This window comes from Suncus etruscus, chromosome 12 (genome assembly GCF_024139225.1).
Source record: "Suncus etruscus isolate mSunEtr1 chromosome 12, mSunEtr1.pri.cur, whole genome shotgun sequence".
NCBI lineage: Eukaryota > Metazoa > Chordata > Mammalia > Eulipotyphla > Soricidae > Suncus > Suncus etruscus.
In genome coordinates this window covers 20,485,648-20,505,115 of record NC_064859.1, presented here as the reverse complement: position 1 = coordinate 20,505,115, position 19,468 = coordinate 20,485,648, and the positions used below count along the sequence as shown (strand labels likewise).

Here is a 19,468-nt window from a genome sequence, read left to right as displayed (position 1 = left end):
ATTTCAGCACATTGATGTGTGAACTGGCCTGGATCCCTGTAGCACTCATTTTCGGTTGAATTGTTGCTTGGCAGTCACAGCAGTTCTCCAACCTGCTACTGGCTGTCAGCTCCTTGAAGTGCAGGCTTGTGCATTCTTAATGAGTTAGCAGAAATTGGCTTATGGCTGACCCCTTGAAACTGGTCCTTGCTTTGGTATATAGCTGTGTTACAATGCTGTCTCTTACAGGTTATTCAGCTTGAGGTCTGACTGGGACTGGCAGCACATTTCAACAGTTTTGATGTTATATTGGTTGATCTTGGCGTTTTCAAGTTTGGACTTAATGTCCAGTGGCTTTTCAAAAAAGTTGACTAGTGACTGTTCAGTCAGAAGTGATGCTAATATATGTTCCAGGGAAACAGTCCAGTCCCCTTCAGGCTCTTCAGGGAATAGCTGGGAATCCTGGGAAGCCTTTCCAGTGTCAGTGAAAACCAAGTCTTGGTCAGGAGAAAGTGCTGAAGCCTGCAGGTCCTCCCCATGTTCTACAGAGCAGCTTCCTGAGCTGCTGCTTCTCTGCCCCACTTCCCCAATTTGTAGCAGAAGGGTAGTCACAGTGGCAATAGCTTGGTACAAATCATTTTCTTCTGGGTCCTCATGGAACATACTGTACAAGGTCTTACAGAACTGGATAAATTCTCTCTGCAATTGAAGTAGAAGCATAACCAGAATGGAAGCAGTCACTCGTATCAGTGGTAGTGGTATTACAGAACCAAATATCTGGGTTTCCTGAGTCCCTTAGACAAGTGCAATCTATAGAACCATGCATCTTTATGAACAACAGGCCTTTAGAATGGATTACTTAAGATATATTACAACGTAACTGCCATGTTCACACTATTCGGAAAGATGACCAAGATCTACAGGTTCTGTACAATTGTGTGGAGGTTGTTTTCAGCTAGTGGATTGAATCAGCTAAATTAGAAACTAGAAGCAGACAGCTAGCTTTTAAAGGGAGGCCACATAGTACTTTGGGGGTAAGGGGATACACCTGGCGGTTCTCAGTGGTTAGTCCTGCTCTGTGCTCAGAAATGACCTGGCAGGCTCGGGAACTTATATAGGATGCCAGGGATCAAACCCAGGTCTGTCCTGGCTCGGCTTTGTGCAAGGCAAACACCCTGTCCTATGCCCTGTGCTATCTCCAACCCACATAGTACTTTTATAGCTGAAGAAAAGGTAGTCCTGTTTATCCAGATAAATGGTTTAGCACATGTTTGAAAATGTGCATTTTGGAGGATGTGCTGTATGTCCAAATGTATCAAGTAACAGCAACAAAAAGCTCCAGTAGAACACTGTTGAGCTGGAGAGAGCACAGCGGTAGGGCATTTGCCTTGCACGTAGCTGATTCAAACAGATGGTGGTTCGAATTCTTCCATCTCAAGATCTCAGCCAGGATCAACTGAGTGCAGAGAGCCAGGAATAACCCCTGAGCACCACTGGGTATGTATGACCCAATAAAGGAAAAAAAGTACAGTGGTGCTTAATAGCATTTTCAAATTAAAAACCTTTGTGAATCAGAGAAGCTTATCTTGGTCAAGTACTGATGTTACAAGTATATTAATAATTCATAGTAATGGTCAACTTATAGTCTGAGCTCAGAAAATACTCCTGGCAGGTTCAGAGGACCATATAGGATGTTGGGGGTTGAATCTGGGTGGGCCGCATGCAAGGCAAATGCCCTACCCACTGTGCTATCATTCCAGCCCCAACCCATGGTTATTTCTATATGAAAAGTGTGGTACTGCAAGAGCTCATTTTTGTGATTTAAAGGGTAAAGAAATCACAAACGAGGTGCTCCTTAACTTGGATCATGTAAGTCACAACAAGTAAATCTCAACTTACATCAACTAAGCCTTTAAGTGCATTTAATATACCTGATGTGAACAGACTGACCTAGCTTTGTTGACTTTGGGGAGGAAGGGGAGTAGCACACTCCAAGGCATTTGGCTTACTCCTGGCTCTGAGCTCAGGAATCACTCCTAGTGGACTTGGGGTTCCAAATGGGCACAGATTGAAACTAGGTTGGCCACATGCAAGGCAAAAGCATTACCTGCTGTACTGCCTGTCCTCCCTTTGCTAGTATATTTAACCACTCTAATAATTTTTAGGACGGGAAATACAGTGCCCACAGAGATCTCAAATGTTTTATCAGTAGGAAATAAAGCATGTAAGTGAAAATGAATTTAAGAAAAACTGCTTGAAGATGAGATGTATGCAGTTTCCTGTTTTGACAGCTCTGAATAATGAATATATATATGAATAATGAATATATATATATAAAATAGCTAATTCTGTAGACATACAGGGAAGGAGCTCTAGAAACATACCAAGTATCTGGATAACAGAATAGGTAAATATATAATGAGTCACAATTTAAACAGTTTCCAAATAGTTACAGTATTCATTTTTTATATAAGTTATAAGCTTTTTTGATTATGGATGGCTTTGGAGGCAAAAGGCCCCAAAACCCCAAAGGTTTCAAACTTAACTAAGAAAGACATTTGCAAAAAAGTTGATGTTTTAAGCAGATAGAAAGTCCATACCTGGCTCATTTTGGGCAACTCTTTCTCAGTTTTATCTTTTTCTTTGGCTAAATCCTTAATCATCTGCTTCAGCTGTTTCTGATAATCACTTGCATCACCTTGACAAAGGAAACAGTAAGTTAATCTAAAGTCTTCAAAAGTAAAACATGTATAATGTGTTAAAGGTGGAATGGTGAGAATTTCCTTAAGCAATCTACCCAGAAAGTGAGCTGAGTAGACTGACCGCTGACCATAAATTGGTGTCTGCTAGAAAATAACCCAGATATATCACCAAAAGAGCTGGTTACTGCAGCTTATAGACTTTCTTGCCCCTGAAGGCCAAGGCTGCAAGTCCATTCACAGGAGGGGGAATCTGATAATGTACAGGAACACTTGTGAGGAGAACAGTTAAGGGATCCCTCCCAACGGTTACCCTGGTGTATCTGGTGTGAAGATTGCAATAGAAAAAGGTACATGCATTTTGACTTCCCCAAAAGTAGGGGCCTTGAGGTTGATAGCAGAGGATTCTTTAATGGTGACTGGCTGTCTCGGTCATTCTCAGTGAGCGCTTTAAAAAAAAAAAAAAGAAAAGACGGAACAAGTTATGATCTTTCGAGCAAAAAAGTAATTTAACTTTCAATGAAGAAATAAAGACAAAGGCAGTAGCCCCAGCCTGTGTGCTGCAGAACATTAGCAAGTTCTGATGGACACAGTGCTGTATGGGCACAACTTGAGAACATGTCTCAACACACATAGGTGTTCCCGACTGTACTCAGAGATTGTGATGAGGTAACACATCAACAGGATTCTGCCTGGGAAATGTATGGAGCATAATCCCATTTGGTAAAAATAGCTAATTCTGTAGACATACAGGGAAGGAGCTCTAGAAACATACCAAGTATCTGGATAACAGAATAGGTAAAAACAGATTTCTAACAAGCACTTAGGAAAACTAGCAAGCAACAAACAAATTCAGGAATAATAATCAAAAGACTACCACATCATGGGAATAATGACAAGAATATTAGTCAATTCAGGGGCCAGAGCGGTGGTGCAAGTGGTAGGGGCTCTGCCTTGCATGCGCTAACCTAGGATGGACCTCGCGGTTCAATCCCCAGTGTCTCATATGGTCCCCAAGCTAGGAGCAATTTCTGAGTGCATTGCCAGGAGTAACTCCTGAGTGTCACCAGGTGTGGCCCACAAACCAAAAAGAAAAAAAAATATTAGTCAATTCAGAATATTAATGTAGGTCTTGCCTTCAGCGTTGTGCCCCAGGCTGAACATAATCTATTTTCTATTGCTGGGGCTACCAGCATGCTGTTCTACAGAGCATGCATGTGCAAGCATGACCCAAATGTGGCTCTGGCAAACCACAGCAAGAGTTAACAACCCCGGGTGATCACACAACAAAGGGAGGGAAAGGGGAGTGAAAATGGAGATAACAGGTGATTATGAGGATTTCATATAATGGTCAGATGTGAAAGATGAGACCAGTATAAAAAAATGTTAGTTCCGGGGCCGGAGAGATAGCATGGAGGTAAGGCGTTTGCATTTCATGCAGGTCATCAGTTCGAATCCGGCTTCCTATATGGTCCCCCGTGCCTGCCAGTAGCAATTTCTGAGCATGGAGCCAGGAGTTTCCCCCTGAGCGCTGCCGGGTGTGACCCAAAAACCACACACACAAAATGTTCCTCAAAAAGTTAAACAGAACTGCCACTTAATATTTTTGGTATTGATATATACCAGAGATAAAGGAATACACATCTATTTTAAAATGTACATAGAAATGTTCCTGGAGAATCTTTTTATGTTGTTTTTGGGTCACACTCCATGGCCCTTGGTGGTTATGCCTGGCTCTGCGCTCAGAAATCACTCCTGGTGGGCATGGGGGACCATATGGGATGCTGGGATTCGAATCACCGTCTGTCCTCGATCGGCTGTGTGCAAGGCAAATACCCTACTACTGTACTATCTCTGGCCCCAGGAGGAAAATCATTTCTAAGATGCAAAAAGTAGAAACAAAATGTAAACTAATGTTATTGAATAAACTATCACATTCCCACCAAGCAGAATAGGAGTTAGCTGTAGAAGCAAGCAAGCATCTATTCTAAAACATGATGGATCTTGAAAATACAAATTAAAGCAGAGACCACAAGTGGCACATATCCAGAGTAGCACTTGTCTTGTCCAGAGCACACACTATATAATACGAAAAGTCAAGAACTGCTGGCTTTAAGTCACCTGCACTGAACTCAGGCGCCTTTGGCAAGGCTAGAGAGGAGCCCTGTGCCCATCACAAAAAGCTCCTGGGGTGGCAGACATAGTGTTTACTCATGCAAGTTCCTTGATGGCCAAGCAAAGGAAGCAGAACCAGAAAGCCCACTGATAATGTCCACGTGAGTCTTAACTTGGGGTACATCTTTTATCTTTTTTAGGAGGTGGGGCATACCCAGTGGTGTTTGGGGATTAAAGGAACTGCCTGCCAGACAGCAGCCCTGTAGTAGAGCTTTTTGTTCCCAACTGTAGAGCAATTGTTCTGGGTATTCTTCTGGAGGCTAAAGCTTTGAAGACTGCCTCTCCGGAGATGGGGAAGGACAGCACAAAGAGGCGTGTCATCCCTCCATGATTAGTGACTGCTAATTGGGCTTGACTCCAGATCATTCCTCCTCCATCTTAGAAAGATCTGGTTAAAGGGGATAATACCTATTCACATAGTGTTGCTCCTGCATATATCTAAACCCCAAAGTTCATGCTTATCTTCTCCACAGCACCTCACCTACCTCTCAGGCTATTCCTTTCCTATTTCCTGTTATCCTTCACCAGTTTCTTTGATCCTATATAAACATTGTTGGAAGGGAATAAAGTGTCATCAGCAGGGGGAAATGTCCTTGGTCCCAAAATGCTGACCCTTGCTGGTGGACAGAATCAGCACACTCAAGGTTCTCTCCTGTCAGCACTTGGGAGACCATTTGTGGGATAGAACCAGGGTTGGCTACATCCAGGGACGCACCTCACCCCTAGACTAGCACTAGTGGGTACTTTTTTTTAAACAGTTGTTAAAGCCACGGGGATCTCATGCCTTAAAGCCCTCCAGGTAAACAGCCCAGGATATCCTCAGGCTTCCCAACTGGGAAGAACTGTTAAAGGCCCATCCACTATGACTTATTCAAGGCATGAGCACACACGGGCAAGAAGGGGAGTGGGGAGTGACGGTACAAGGGATGATGGTGGCAGTTGTTTGTGACTGTGTGACTGAGCACTGAGACCTGCTTAGGGACTCTCTGAGCTTCCAATGATCCAAGTAATGCCTGAAGGTCTGGACCAGTCTGGTCTGAAGCTTCCAAAGCTGCCTCCAGGTGCCTGGCTTGACCTTCTTTGGTTCTGCAGTGCCAGAGATAGCAAGACAGAACTGCGGTGGGGCAGAACCTCTCCATGTTTGTCCCAGTAATGCCTGTGCAGGATATGGGGACTCACTGCCAGAGGCCAAGTACAGTGGCGCTTCAGATAGGTGTGATCTGGGACCTTACCTAGGTCCATCACTGCTAGGAATCTACAGGAGGTCTCAAAGAGAAAAAATGCATTTGTTCCTTTGTTGCTGCCTCTCTTCGTTTCTTTAATTTCCACACAGGATAGAGATCATCCTGTATCTATCTCTTTATTTTTTTTCATTTTTTCCCCCTGATTTTTGGGCCACACCCGGCAGCTCTCTGGGGTTACTTCTGACTCTGTACTGAGAAATCACTCCTGGTAGGCTTGAGGGACCATATGGGATGCCGGGGATCGAATCCGGGTTGGTAGTGTGTAAGCAAATCCCCTCCCTGCTCTGCTATGGCTTCGGCCCCTCTATACTTTTTTTTCTGTTGACTTCATGCAGCCTGATTCTCTAGTTCTATCTGGAAGAACTGATATATACAATTGAGTTGGGGAGAGGTTAAAAAGGAGCACTGGCAAGGGTGCGGTGTTGGAATTTTGTGTGTGGAAAACCATCATTAACAGTATCATAAATCAAAAATCCCAATCGATAAAAAACATTTGTTAAAAAAAAATGATGCAGAATCCTGTATACAGCTGGCCTGTGTCAAGGCTGAGCAGAACCTGATTCGCAACTTGGAATTTCTTACCTGGAGGGATGTGGAGCCTATAGAGCAGTTTAATTTTCTCATTCATTTCTCCATGATACATGATATCTGCAAAAATAAGGAGGGAGACTGATTGACTCCAAGCAGTTGAAGTGTTGAAATCACAACACAAATTCACTGTGGAGAGAGACTTGAGAACCCAATGTTTCCCCTGCCCCCTCGCCCCACGCCCCAGATCCATACTAGGTTGAAAAGGGGTGACAGGTTACTGCTCTACAGGATAGTCTTGTAAACTTTGTATGCCTCGTGCTTATGAAAGATCTAACTTTAGGGCCAGAGTGATAGCACACTGGGTAGGACATTTGCCTTGCAAAGCAGCCAACCTGGGTTGGATACCCAGCATCCCATATGGTCCCCTGAGCCTACCAGAAGCAATTTGTGAGCAGAGTTGGAAATAACCTCTAAGCACCATTGGGTGTGGCCCAAAATCATACAAAAAAAGAAAGATCTGGGGCCGGAGAGGTGGCGTTAGAGGTAAGGTGTCTGCCTTGCATGCGCTAGCCAAGGAAGGATCATGGTTCGATCCCCCGGCGTCCCATAGGGTCCCCCAAAGCCAGGGGCGATTTCTGAGCGTTCAGCCAGGAGTAACCCCTGAGCATCAAGTGGGTGTGGCCCAAAATCCAAAAAAAAAAAAAGAAAGGAAGATCTAACTTTAACATACAAAGACCAGGCATCGATATATCTCTGGCTCCATAGAAAATGCCATGACCTTCTATGTGAGTGCCTGGGACTTCCTCTCCTCACATCCTTGAGGAAATAAGTTAGTGGAGGTGATGGGAACCTACAAAGCAACAGGGTGGGTGGGTCTGTGGTGAGCCACACCCAGCATTATTCAGGGTTGACTCTGGATTCTGCACTCAGGGGTCACAGTTGACAGTGCTCAGGGGACCACATGTGGTATTGAGGATCAAACCTGGATTGGACATGTGAAAGGCAGCATCCAACCCACTGCAGGAGGGCTCTGTCCCAGTCATTTATGAAATCATAAAATCACATCAAACCAGTCACAAATCATACACCTGTTCCCTAAGTCTGCTGCATAGGAGCAGATGACAGCCATACCAAGAGCGCTCACGAATGCTTTGAATTCAATGAGATGGTCCATGTTGTCATCCAGGAGCCGGAAAGTCCTTTCAGCAAGAATCTCTGTGTGGGCCCCACAGGTCCAAGGCGAGACAAGCAGAAAGAGGTGTGTGAACTGGCGCGCATCAATGCGGTACTGCTCAGCGTAGGGCCTGCTGGGGTCGTGACGCAGGGCAAGGGGTGCAAGCTGCTCCCAGTAGCAGCTTATCATGTGTTCTCTCTAGGAACAGATGGGGAGGCCAGTCAGGGGATGCCCAGGGCAGGGCTATTTCCTCCAGGTTGGTATTTGCTTTTACCCTGCCAAATCAGTGTCTGCTGGATAAGCAGCATTACAACGAATACAACTGAATTATAATTTCCAACTCTAAGTGGGAATGTTTCAGAAGTGCTTTCTTCTACCCTGTATGAAGGCATGACTTTGAGATATATATGTATAGACATATAATATATTTAAGCACCATGATTACAAACATGTTTGTAGTTGGGTTTCAGCCATAGAAAAGAACACCCCCCCCCTTCACTGGTGCGACCTTCCCACCACCAATGCCCCCATCTCCTTCCTCCCCCATCCATTGCCTGTATTTGAGACAGGCTTTCTATTTCTCTCACTCACTACCATGGTCATGATAGTTGTTAGTGTAATTATTTCTCTAAGAGCACTCACCATTCTTCGTGGTAAGATTCATATTAGGGGTCAGTCCTTCCAGCCCTTATCTTTGTTGTCTCTGGGTATTATTACAATACTATCTTTTATTTTTCTTAAATCCCACAGATGAGTGAGACTATTCTGTGTCTAACTCTCTCCCTCTGACTTATTTCATTGATGACTTCATTTTTCCTGAAAGTTGCATAGTATTCCATTGTGTATATGTACCACAGTTTCTTTAGCCATTCATCTGCTGTTGGGCAACTGGGTTGTTTCCAGATTCTGGCTATTGTAAATAGTGCTTCAATGAATAAAGGTGTGTAGAGGGCATTTTTGAATTGTGTTTTTGTGTTCCTAGGGTATATACCCTAGGAGTGGTATAGCTGGATCATATGGTAGTTGGTATATATTTTTAATCTTAAATTAAAGCTTCTAGGGATAGAGTGATAGCACAGTGGGTAGGGCATTTGTCTTGCATGCAGCCAACCTGGGACAGACCTGGGTTCAATCCCTTGAATCCCATATGGTCCCCGAGCCTGCCAGGAGCAATTTTGGATGCAGAGCAAGGAATAACCATTGAGCACCACAGGGTATGGCCAAAACCCAAAAACAAAACAAAACAAAAAAAAAAAAACAAAAAAAAAAACTGAAACAACTTCTAGGGCAAAAACGATATTACAGTGTTGAGGGCATTTGCCTTGCATACGACTGACTCAGATTTGATCCTTGGCATCCCACATCGTCCCACAAATCTGCCAGAAGTGATTACTGAACACAGAGCCAGAGAATCACCCCCTGAGTATCACCAGTTGTGGTCCGCCCCCAACCCCCCAACCCAAAACATCCAAGCTTCTCCTTTTTCATTGTGGAAAAATATACACAACTTGAAATTCACTATGTTAGTCCTATATGTGTAGTTTTTGTAGGCTGAGTGTGGTTTGACTTTTTTTTTTTCTGCTTTTTGGACCACACCCTGTGACACTCAGGGGTTATTCCTGGCTATGCACTCAGAAATCGCTCCTGGCTTGGGAGACCATATGGGATGCTGAGTATTGAACCAAGGTCTGTCATGGACCGGCCATGTGCTAGGTAAATGCCCTACGGCTGTGCTATCATTTGGACATTTTTCGAAATGTATTTGGTTTTAGTTTTGAGCCATGCCTAGCTGTTCTCTGGACTTGTTCCTGGCTCTGTGTGAGGGACCATTCCTGGTGGGTACCTCATCCTTGTGTGTGCCTTATGGTGCCTTGTCACGTGGCTTCCCCAGCACATTTTCCTGAGGCCCATGTACATCATAGCCATCTCTGCTCATCTTGATCCTCAGGCCCCAGTATAGCACTTCTACATGCCCAATTAGCCCAAGGAGCAGTAACATGGGCACCAAACAGTCGCCTGATCACAAACATCCCTCATCCCACCCCTCGCTCCCCACTCCCCTACTTGCCCATGTGTCCTTTACCTTGAATAAGTCATAGAGCTCATCTAGGTCTTCAGGAGGAATGGAGACTTCTGAGGTGACAACACGGAGCTTATGGAGAACAGAACGTCAGAGGGTCTGTGCTGAGCTGGCCTGAGCAGGGGGCTGCCTGGGGTTCTCCCTCTGGGGTAGTGTCTGCTCGCTGATAGGAGCACTGCTTTATGATTAGTACCAGCACAGACAGAGCTGGATGGTGGTGCCTCTGGCACTTCAGACACACGCATGGTCAGATCCGTAGACACCTTCCCCAAAGCCCCCCATGGGCTACCTGTTCATGTGAGCCCACTCAACCTTGCTTCAATGGGGGGCACCCACAGGCCCCCATGCACTCACCACGTTCTGCTTGGTGATCTCTTCATGGCCCTGGAGAACTCTAATCCTGTGCTTACAGCGCAGGTGCTCGATCTGCTCCACAGATGGGTCCCCAAATTTCTGTAGGGACATTAGGGGTCAGTGAACGCCTCTGAACCAGACTGTACCTCCTGAACCCAGGGGCCCATGGACCAGGCCCACGCACCTCATAGGAGTCCCGGATGAGGTCAGCAATGTCAGTCACTGGGTGAGACGGCAGGTCTTCGTCGGAGAAGAAGGCATGATGGCTACCTATCGGGGGGCCGGGGCTGTCCTCATTCCTGACATGATCTAGAAACCTGAGCACAATACCAGCTTCCAGCAGGGCATAGCTTCATGGGCCCTGTGCCCACCCTCAGGGGCCCTGAGATGGATCAGAGTGCCTGAGCCATGCTACTTGGTTTCCCACTGCTGGGCAGAGGCAAGGAGGCAAGTGCAAAGGACAGAGGCCCAGGAGCCGGACTCATCAGGCAGGAAACCCAGACATGAGGGCACCTAAGGGGCCTGGCAAAAGTCATGCCTAAAAGTCTGGCATAGCACATGCCTAACAACCACTCGGTAGCTGAGGCTCCATCTCCGGGGGCCCACACAAGACCCAACTCAGCTGCTCAGGGGCCATGGGCAATTCTGGGAAGTCACCACAAGGGGGAAAAGTTAGTGGCCAAGATCTGGCCAGCAGTCCTAGAGCCACCAGGGCAGAACCTAGAGGGGCTCAGAGGCCTTTAGTGCTGGGGCCATCAGGATCTGGAACCTGTCCATGGCTGACCCCCACCTGCTGAACCCCTCAGGGCGTGTTCCCCCCCCCCCCCCCCCCCGCACCTGCTGAGCACCATCAGGGCCTGGCCATCATCCTTGCTGCTGCACAAGTCCTCAGCATTGGCCTCCAACACAGCCAGCCCCAGCTGGAAGATGGCTTTGATCCCATCATAGAAGAAGCAGTCCACCACATTCACAGCACTCTCCAGAGGCATGATGCTCAGGAAGAGAGTCAGGAACCATGAGAGGGAGATGGATGCCAGGGCTGAGAGGTCACTCAAGTGCTCCGCCAGCTCGGGGAGGTGGTCCCTGATGAGTTCCTCAAACACAGACTGGTCCACTTGAGCCCCTGGAAAAGGCAGGGCATGGGCATGTGGGGGAGGGGGTCTTCTCCGATTGAGCTTGAGCCCAGATGACTCCAAGATGAGGGGCACTGCTGACTTTGAATCACGCTTCCTGCACAGACACTGCCAATTTTGATGGGGATAACTCACTGTGGAAAGGGCGGTATTTCCAAAATATGTCACACACCTACTGTTTATCAAAGTATGAAACTTATCTAATACAGGAAAAGGGCAAAATTTCTTACCACAAAAAGTGTCTAGCCACAGAAAAATAACTCTAAATTAGACTATCAAAATGAAATATCAATTTTCTTCACAAGCCTTTCCATTACAAAGGCAAACTTCAAGCTCTGGGAAAATATGTGACACATATAATTGATCAATATCTTGAACACTTAAGGGGTCAGGGAGGGTCTGGAGGGAGTAAAACTCACCTATGACACGGTGGTTGAAGTAGTCGGGCAGCATCCGCTCACACACAGCCACGAGCAACCAGAAGGCCTCCTCCTCCTTGGCGTAGAGCAATAGCACAGAAGTCAGGATGTTCATGGACTGCTCGGGCCAGAGGAGGGAGGAACAGTCACTGACCTGGCCTTAGGAGGCAGAAATCTGAGACACACACAAGCCGGAGAGGTTCTAAAGCCCAAGGTTCTGTCTATGAGTGGGCCAGGCCTGACCATACAGGCCTGAGGATGCAGCTCCTAGGACAACCCCTGTGTGTGTTCATACAATGCCACACACCCACTGATCTTGCTTATTCGTGGGGAAACTGAATCTGAAATGGTTCTCGATAAACATCCAGTTGTCTGGGGGGTTTGTTAGGTTTGCAGACGGAGCTGCGGCCCACAGAGCCTGGAGATCCCTTGAGTGCTCTGAGCCTGTGCTTGGCCCTTTGAGCCCCTGACCTCGTACTGACATGCTGATAGGGACTCAACTCACGGAGTGTACAGATGATGCCCTCCCCCAATTTTCAAGGTTCCTGAAGCAATCTATCTCCCCCCCAAAATCACATGGCCATTTGCTTCCATTTGGGGGCTACCCTTGGCAGAGCTCAGACATCACTCCTGGTGGCACTGAGAGGATTCTATGCCATCTGGGATGGGCCGGGCCTAGCTGCAAGCAAGGCAAGCGCCGTCCCTTGTACTATCTCTGCCTTGCGTGGCATTAGAGATGAACTTCTGAAAGCATTAGAGATGCCTTCTGGAGAGCCTAGAACAAAACCACACAGAGCTTTGACCCTCCTTCCTGCTCCATCCTGACAGAGCCCTGGTGGATAAGGAAATAGCCTTCTGCCAGATGCCGTGGCACCAAGAGCCTGCCTGCTATTGGTGCCACTAAAGACACCATGGAGATATAGTCTCTTTAGCTGTGTGAGATGAGGATACTCTTTTTTTGGGGGGGAGTCTCCCATGCATGAGACAGAACCTGATACAGGTGACTGTGCAACCAACCATGCTACAGCTCAGGGCGTGCCTCACCTGGCAGTAACCAATCTTGGGATTCCGGTGCGCATAGGCTGTCAGCACTCTCCTCAGGGCAGCGATTCCTGTGTCATTCTGGAAGGCGGGATGCTCTGGCAGGGAGCGATGTAGGTCCCGCTCAATCTCTTCTGTCACTAGACAGGTCTTGCCCATAGACTCCTCCACCAGAGCACTGTAGTAGCCCGGATGAGAGGCCAGGTCAGAGACGGCATCTGGGGGCGATCAGGAGGGGACTGAAGTCAAACAGGGAGAGTGTCACGGGGTCAAAACTCTTAAGAGACATCAAGTATCTCAAGGCTACCTCAACCCGAAGGAATTTTTTCAAAAGGAGGGAGTGTAGAAGGGACAGGATGGTCACACTTTCCCTTTCATTTGGGCACCCCTGCACCTTGACAGACCTGGCCATGCAGAGTTTGTGTCTGTTGTATCTTGGCCCAGACAGGCAGCCAGGAGGGCTGGGTCACAGTGGACCAAGGGCTCACAGCTTCGTTGTGCTAGCGAGACACTGTGTGAACAACCTACAAACCTTTCCTTGGCTTAATCTACTTGTGAACTCACAACCAAAAGACAGTACTGTTAGAGGTCAAAACAGATTTCCTGGACCATGTAGATTCACAGAGCTATTTCTTAGGTGCTATTTTTTGTTGTTGTTTTGGGGCCGCGCTTGGCAGCACTCAAGAATTATTCCTGGCTCTGAGCTCAGAAATCACTGCTGGTAGTCTTGGGGGACCATATGGACTTCTGGGAATCGAATCTAGGTCAACCTTGATTCAAGGCAAATACCCTCCCACTGTGCTATTGCTCTGGCCCTTGAGTGCTATTCTTTTTTTCTGGGATGGGGGTCACACCTGGCAGCGCTCAGGGAGTACTCCTGACTCTTTGCTCAGAAATTGCTCCTGGCAGGCTCAGGGGACCATATGGGATGCTGGGATTCGAACCACTGTCCTTCTGTATGCAAGGCAAATGCCTTATCTCCATGCTATCTCTCTGGCCCCGTAGGTGCTATTCTTATTGTGGGGGCTATACTTTCCAATGCTTAGGGCCAGGCAGAGTAGGGTTCTGGCACCACGAATCCATTTGGATTGGTTTTGTTTGGGAGATTTAGCAGGCAGGCTCAGGGGCTGCCTGCTGTGGAGCTCAGAGATCAATCTTGGAGGGACTTGGGGCTGAAGCCACATGCAGTCTGTGTCAGCATGCTGAGACCTCTCTAGGACCTGCTGGAGACCCATGCCTAAAGGAGAGTGACCACTGAGCCCGCCCCACATGGACCAAGGGAAGCACTTAGCCCAGTGTCGCAGCCGGCTGACCAGGCCCCACAACCAGTAGGGCAGGGAAGAATCCCTTAAGAGATAACTGTCCAGCTACCATGCTTGTTCTGTCTTCTGCATCTGCCCCAGCATGACCATTTCTCAGAAGCACTTGCCTGAAAAGAGCAGCCAGAGTTCACCACGTAAAGACTCAGGGATTCCCATGGCTACAAGCTTCCGGATCTTTTCTGTGCGAAACATGCACACAGTTCTGCCATATTCTGCAAAGTGGTCATTCCACAGGCTTATCTTGATTTGCTCCCTGGACTAGAAACAGTAAAAGTGTCACTGCCACAGGCCATCAGCAACTCCCCTACCACAGCCCAGAAGGCCTGGAGCCAGTAGACTCGAAACAGTTGAAATGACAATAGCTTGGAAAATTTGTTCGTTCGTTCGTTAGTTAGTTCGTTCATTCCTTCTTTTCTCTATTTCCTTCCTTCCTACCTTCTTTTTTCTTCCTTCCTTCCCTCTCCCTTCCTTCCTTCTCTCTCTCTTTCTCTCTTCCTTCCTTCCTTCCTTCTCTCTCTTTCTCTCTCTCTTTCTCTCTTTCTTTCTTTCTTTCTTCTTTCTTTTCCTTCCTTCCTTCCTCCCTCCTTCTTTCTTTCTTTCTTTCTTTCTTTCTTTCTTTCTTTCTTTCTTTCTTTCTTTCTTTCTTTCTTTCTTTCTTTCTTTCTTTCTTTCTTTCTTTCTTTCTTTCTTTCTTTCTTTCTTCTCTCTTTCTTTCTCTCTTTCTTTCCCTTCCTTCCTTCCTTCCTCCTTCCTTCCTTCCTTCCTTCCTTCCTTCCTTCCTTCCTTCCTTCCTTCCTTCCTTCCTTCCTTCCTTCTTTCTTTCTTTCTTTCTTTCTTTCTTTCTTTCTTTCTTTCTTTCTTTTCGTTTTTGGGTCACACCTGGCTCCATGCTCAGAAATTGCTCCTGGCAGGCACGGGGAACCATATGGGATGCTGGGATTCGAACCGATGACCTTCTGCATGAAAGGCAAACGCCTTACCTCCATGCTATCTTCCCTCCCCTCCCCTCCCCTCCCCTCCCCTTCCCTTCTCTCCCCTTCCCTTTCCCTTTCCTCTTCCTCCCTCCCTCCCTCCTTCCTTCCTTCCTTCCTTCCTTCCTTCCTTCCTTCCTTCCTTCCTTCCTTCCTTCTTTCCTTATTTAGTTTTTGGGTCACACCCAGCAGTGCTCAGGGGTTACTCCTGGCTCTACGCTCATAAATCATTCCTGGCAGGCTTGGGGGACCATTTGGAATGCTGGGATTTGAACCACCATGCAAGGCAAATGCCCTATCTCCATGCTATTTCTCCGGCCCCGGAAAAGTTGTTCTTGAAATGGGTGAAGAGTAGGATGGGAGTGAAGAGCATTTTGGAGAAGCTCTAGCAGGAAGCCCACAGCATGCTGATGCCCAGATATAGGCTAGCTCCAAAGAAAGAGTAAAACCCAAACTTTACCACAGCTCTTGTCATCAGAAATGAGAAAAAGGGCCTGAGTGACAGCACAGTGGGGAGGGTGTTTGCCTTGCATGTGGCTGACCTAGGTTCCTCTGACCCGGGTTTGGTCCTTGGCATTCCATATGGTCCCCCGAACCTGCCAGGACTGATTTCTGAGTGCAGAGCCAGGAGTAACCCCTGAACACAGCAGGGTGTGCCCCAAAAGCAAATAAGGAAAATATATTGAACATAAAAAAAAAAAAAAAGAGAAAGATACTGCTTTCCAGCCAGCATCCTGGAAAGTCCTCAGGAATTATACCTCCAGGTTGGCAAGCCAGTACAGAGGTGAAAGTTTTGCAGTGTATGCCTCCAATCCCAGTGCTATCTCCAGCACCCCAGATGGCTCCCTGAGCACCTCCCTCCAGGAGTGATCCCTGAGCACAGAGTCACAAGTAAGCCTGGAGCATCACTGGGGATAGCCTTAAAATAAAAACAACATTCCTCACAGCCTGAAGTTATAGCACATGGCACAGCAAAGAAGGCCTTTGGCGCTCGATCCTGGTTCCATCCCTGCCGTTCCAGATGGTCTCCCAGGAGGGAGTGGAGACACAGGGTCATCTCACAAGGCAAACAAGAAGGGGGCAGAGGACCCTCAGGGCAGCACAGGACCTCTGGGCCTCCTAGTCCTGCCCATGCAGTGTCTCCCATTCAGGGCCTCAGCTCATAGGGGCTTTAGAAACCAGCTCTGCCTGCTCCCTGCCCTGATGCGAGTAAAATCTCCTTCACAGGGTCACAGGACACTGGCACACACCTCCTTCATCCCAGTGGGCAGAGAGCACTCACCATTCTGAAATCAGGGCTCTGGCCATTCGGCTGCTGGAAGACCTCGAGATCTGGTGCATGGCTCACTTCCTTCTCGCCTTCCTTGCTGCCTTGAGGTGACACCAGACCCAGCTCCCCAAATCTGTGCTCACCACACATGCTCGTGGAATAAAACATGGATGACGCCTGCAGAGAGAACTGGAGTGAGTGACAGTCTCCACCTCACCTCTGGGGCATGCGCCTGGTGATGTGGGCCTGAGAATGTGCCGATAAAAGGTCTCACCTCTCCTCCTTGTGGACAGGGCCACAGCAGGCAGAACAGTGAGTGCTTCCTACCCAGTCCCTAGCTCCTCAGAGGAGAAACCTCAGGCAAACTGCTCTTCCTCCCCTTTCTCCTCGAGTGATTCCAAGGAGAGCAAACAGGGCCAGAAAGAGGAATGTGGGTGGGTGCTATTGTGGGAGACAAAGGTCCAACCCTCAAAATGATGAACTTTGCAAGGAAGGTGTTTGCCTTGCATGTAACTGAGCCTGACATCCCATATTCCCACATGGTACCCAGAGCTTGCCAGGAATGATTTCTGAATGCAAAGTCTAGAGGAATGCCTGAGTACTGCTGGGTATGGCCCAAAAGACCTCGCAAAAAGGAAAAAAAAAAGATGAAACTTTGACACCAGCCCCCATCTGGTCCCCAGTTGCATGTGTCCTCCAACCTCAGGGCACCAGATATTAATAGACACCCCAACACATGAGGGTGGCTCATCAGCCCTCAAGGCCACACAAGGGTGCCTTTCACCAACTCTCTATACACACTGAAGATGCCCACTGTCCCACTGGCCTCTGCTGTGGGGTCCCATCAACCCTTTTGACCTGAGGGTGGGCTGTCACTTTAGCTTTGCTGACCTGCAGGGTTCCCCACCAGACTCCAGTGTATGTGTGTGTGTGTGTGGGGGGAATACCTCTAATTTGTGTCCACTCCTCAGAACACACACTTATGGAAAGGCTGAACTGACACACAGTCCCTGATATTCCCATGGCATCGCCCAGGCTCTGCCCTTCTCATGGCCATGTCACGGAAAGGAATCCTGCTGGGTCACAGTCATACCTGGTTTGCATCCTGGGAGACCGGGAAGCGTGCAGGGTGACGGGCATGCACTTGCCGGAGCCGCTGCAGCAGGCTCTCCACCAAGCTATCCCTATCCTTGAGCTCAATGAACTGGAAGGCCATCTCCCTCCGGACGATGATGATGATGGGGTCAGGAAGCAGGCTTGTATCCTCCATTTTCTCAATACTCATGACCTGGTGCAAAAACACACAGGCATAGAGGTATAAAAAGAGTGAGGTGGTGGGGGGCACTGCAGGAATTTGTTTCAGCAAAGAGAAATGCACTCTGATAGAAAGCAAGAGTGTAACTGTAACGAGAAATTCGCACAAATTTTTCAAAGACAACATATGCATTGTAGACAAAAGGTGAACAGAACTCAGTGACCCTCCTAGGCAAACAAGATCCAAGATTTCTGAGTGCATAGCCAGGAGTAACCCCTGAGAGTCATGGGGTGTGGTTCAAAAATAAAAAACAAACAAACAAATAAATAAAAAAGAGAAAAGAAGAAACACTCAAATCAATGACCTCAATGCACATCTTAAATTCCTGGAGAGGTCTCTGTGCCAGAGAGATGCTCAGATGTCCCTGAAGATTATAGGACCTGTCCTAGTGAGTGCCAAGCTAAAGAATGATGCCCAGAATACCTCTGAGCATGCTTCCTCTAGGACACTGTGGTCATCGATCCCTGACCCCTAGAGAAACAAGAGTACCTTTTCGAGCCTCCTGGGAGGACACGGCTGCTAATGGAGTCACAAGATACTTCCCTCAGAGATCACATGTTGAGAAATGTTGGAATCTGAGATTGCATTGAAATCTGGCAGTAAATTCAGACTGGGACTGGAGGGAGCCTCTGCTAGCCACAAACAGTGAATCACATTAGGATAACCATTGTTCCAATCATATACACCCAGGAAAAAGAATCACGAGGCTAGATGTGGTGGTAAAAATAAAAGAAACCTAAAATACAGCTGAGGAGAAAGGGCCAGTCACAGAGTCCCCAAACAAGCATACTTTCCACAATATAACTGCAAAAGACTTTGACCTGAGACTTTGACCTGTCAATGATTTCACTTGCTATCAATGATCTATCTAGCCAACAATTAAGAGACACAAGTGGCAGGATGGATCAGAAACCTGAACCCTACTTTCTGCTGTCTACAAGAGACACATTTAAACAAATTCCAAGTCAAAGGCTAGAAAACAGTGTTTCAAGAAAAAAATTTCTCTGATAACAACTGGAGTAGGGGCAAGAGTGATAATACAGCAGCTAAGGTACTTGTCTTGCTACTAGAAACAATGGACTGTATAGCAAAGGCTACAAAAATCTATGGCTTTTCTCTATGCAAATAATGTAATAGACGAGATTAAAAAATCAATACTATTCACAATTGTGCATCAGAAAATCAAGTACTTGACAATCAGTTTATCAAAAGAAGTGAAAAATAAATAGTGAAAAACTATAGACAACTACTCAAAAAAAAAAAAAAGAAAGAAAGAACATGAGAAATGAAAACACATTCCCTGTTCATGGATTGATACCCAAGATATATATAGAATTTTTAGAATTCTACCAAAAATCTTTAAGATTCTCAAATACGGGCCGGAGTGGTAGTGCAGCAGTAGGGCAATTTGCCTTGCACACACTAACCTAGGAAGGAGCACGGTTCGATCCCCGGCGTCCCATATGGTCTCCCAAGCCAAGAGCGATTTCTGAGAGCACAGTCAGGTACCCCTGAGTGTCACCAGCTGTGGCCCAAAAACCAAAAAAAAAAAAAATTCTCAAATAGTGTCTGTGTGTGGGGTACATTTAGGGCAGACAAGGGACCACTCACTATGAAAATGATAGCTGGAAGTGATCCCTTTAAACAAAAACTGGGTGCTGAAAGGAGTTAAAGTGATATGCATAATACTCTTTCAATATCAATATTGTAAACCACAGTGTCTAAAAGGAAAAAAATGGAAGAGAGAGAGAGAGCCAGAGA

At 47.1% G+C, this 19,468-nt stretch overlaps 1 protein-coding gene across 1 annotated transcript in view; it reads right to left on the bottom strand.

Moving 5' to 3' along the window:
- Positions 1–96: 96 nt before the first annotated feature.
- Positions 97–19,468, bottom strand: part of TBC1D8 (TBC1 domain family member 8) — a 104,427-nt gene continuing 85,055 nt past the window's right edge. The window contains exons 7-20 of the mRNA XM_049785141.1: positions 17,486–17,680; positions 16,405–16,569; positions 14,259–14,409; positions 12,833–13,047; positions 11,789–11,906; positions 11,074–11,359; positions 10,421–10,553; positions 10,237–10,335; positions 9,886–9,954; positions 7,760–8,000; positions 6,680–6,745; positions 3,037–3,126; positions 2,580–2,677; positions 97–678 (exon numbers count right to left, since the gene is read on the bottom strand). Coding sequence (XP_049641098.1) covers positions 223–678; positions 2,580–2,677; positions 3,037–3,126; positions 6,680–6,745; positions 7,760–8,000; positions 9,886–9,954; positions 10,237–10,335; positions 10,421–10,553; positions 11,074–11,359; positions 11,789–11,906; positions 12,833–13,047; positions 14,259–14,409; positions 16,405–16,569; positions 17,486–17,680 — 2,382 coding nt within the window. The 3' untranslated portion in view covers positions 97–222. The remainder of the gene's footprint in view (positions 679–2,579; positions 2,678–3,036; positions 3,127–6,679; positions 6,746–7,759; positions 8,001–9,885; positions 9,955–10,236; positions 10,336–10,420; positions 10,554–11,073; positions 11,360–11,788; positions 11,907–12,832; positions 13,048–14,258; positions 14,410–16,404; positions 16,570–17,485; positions 17,681–19,468) is intronic.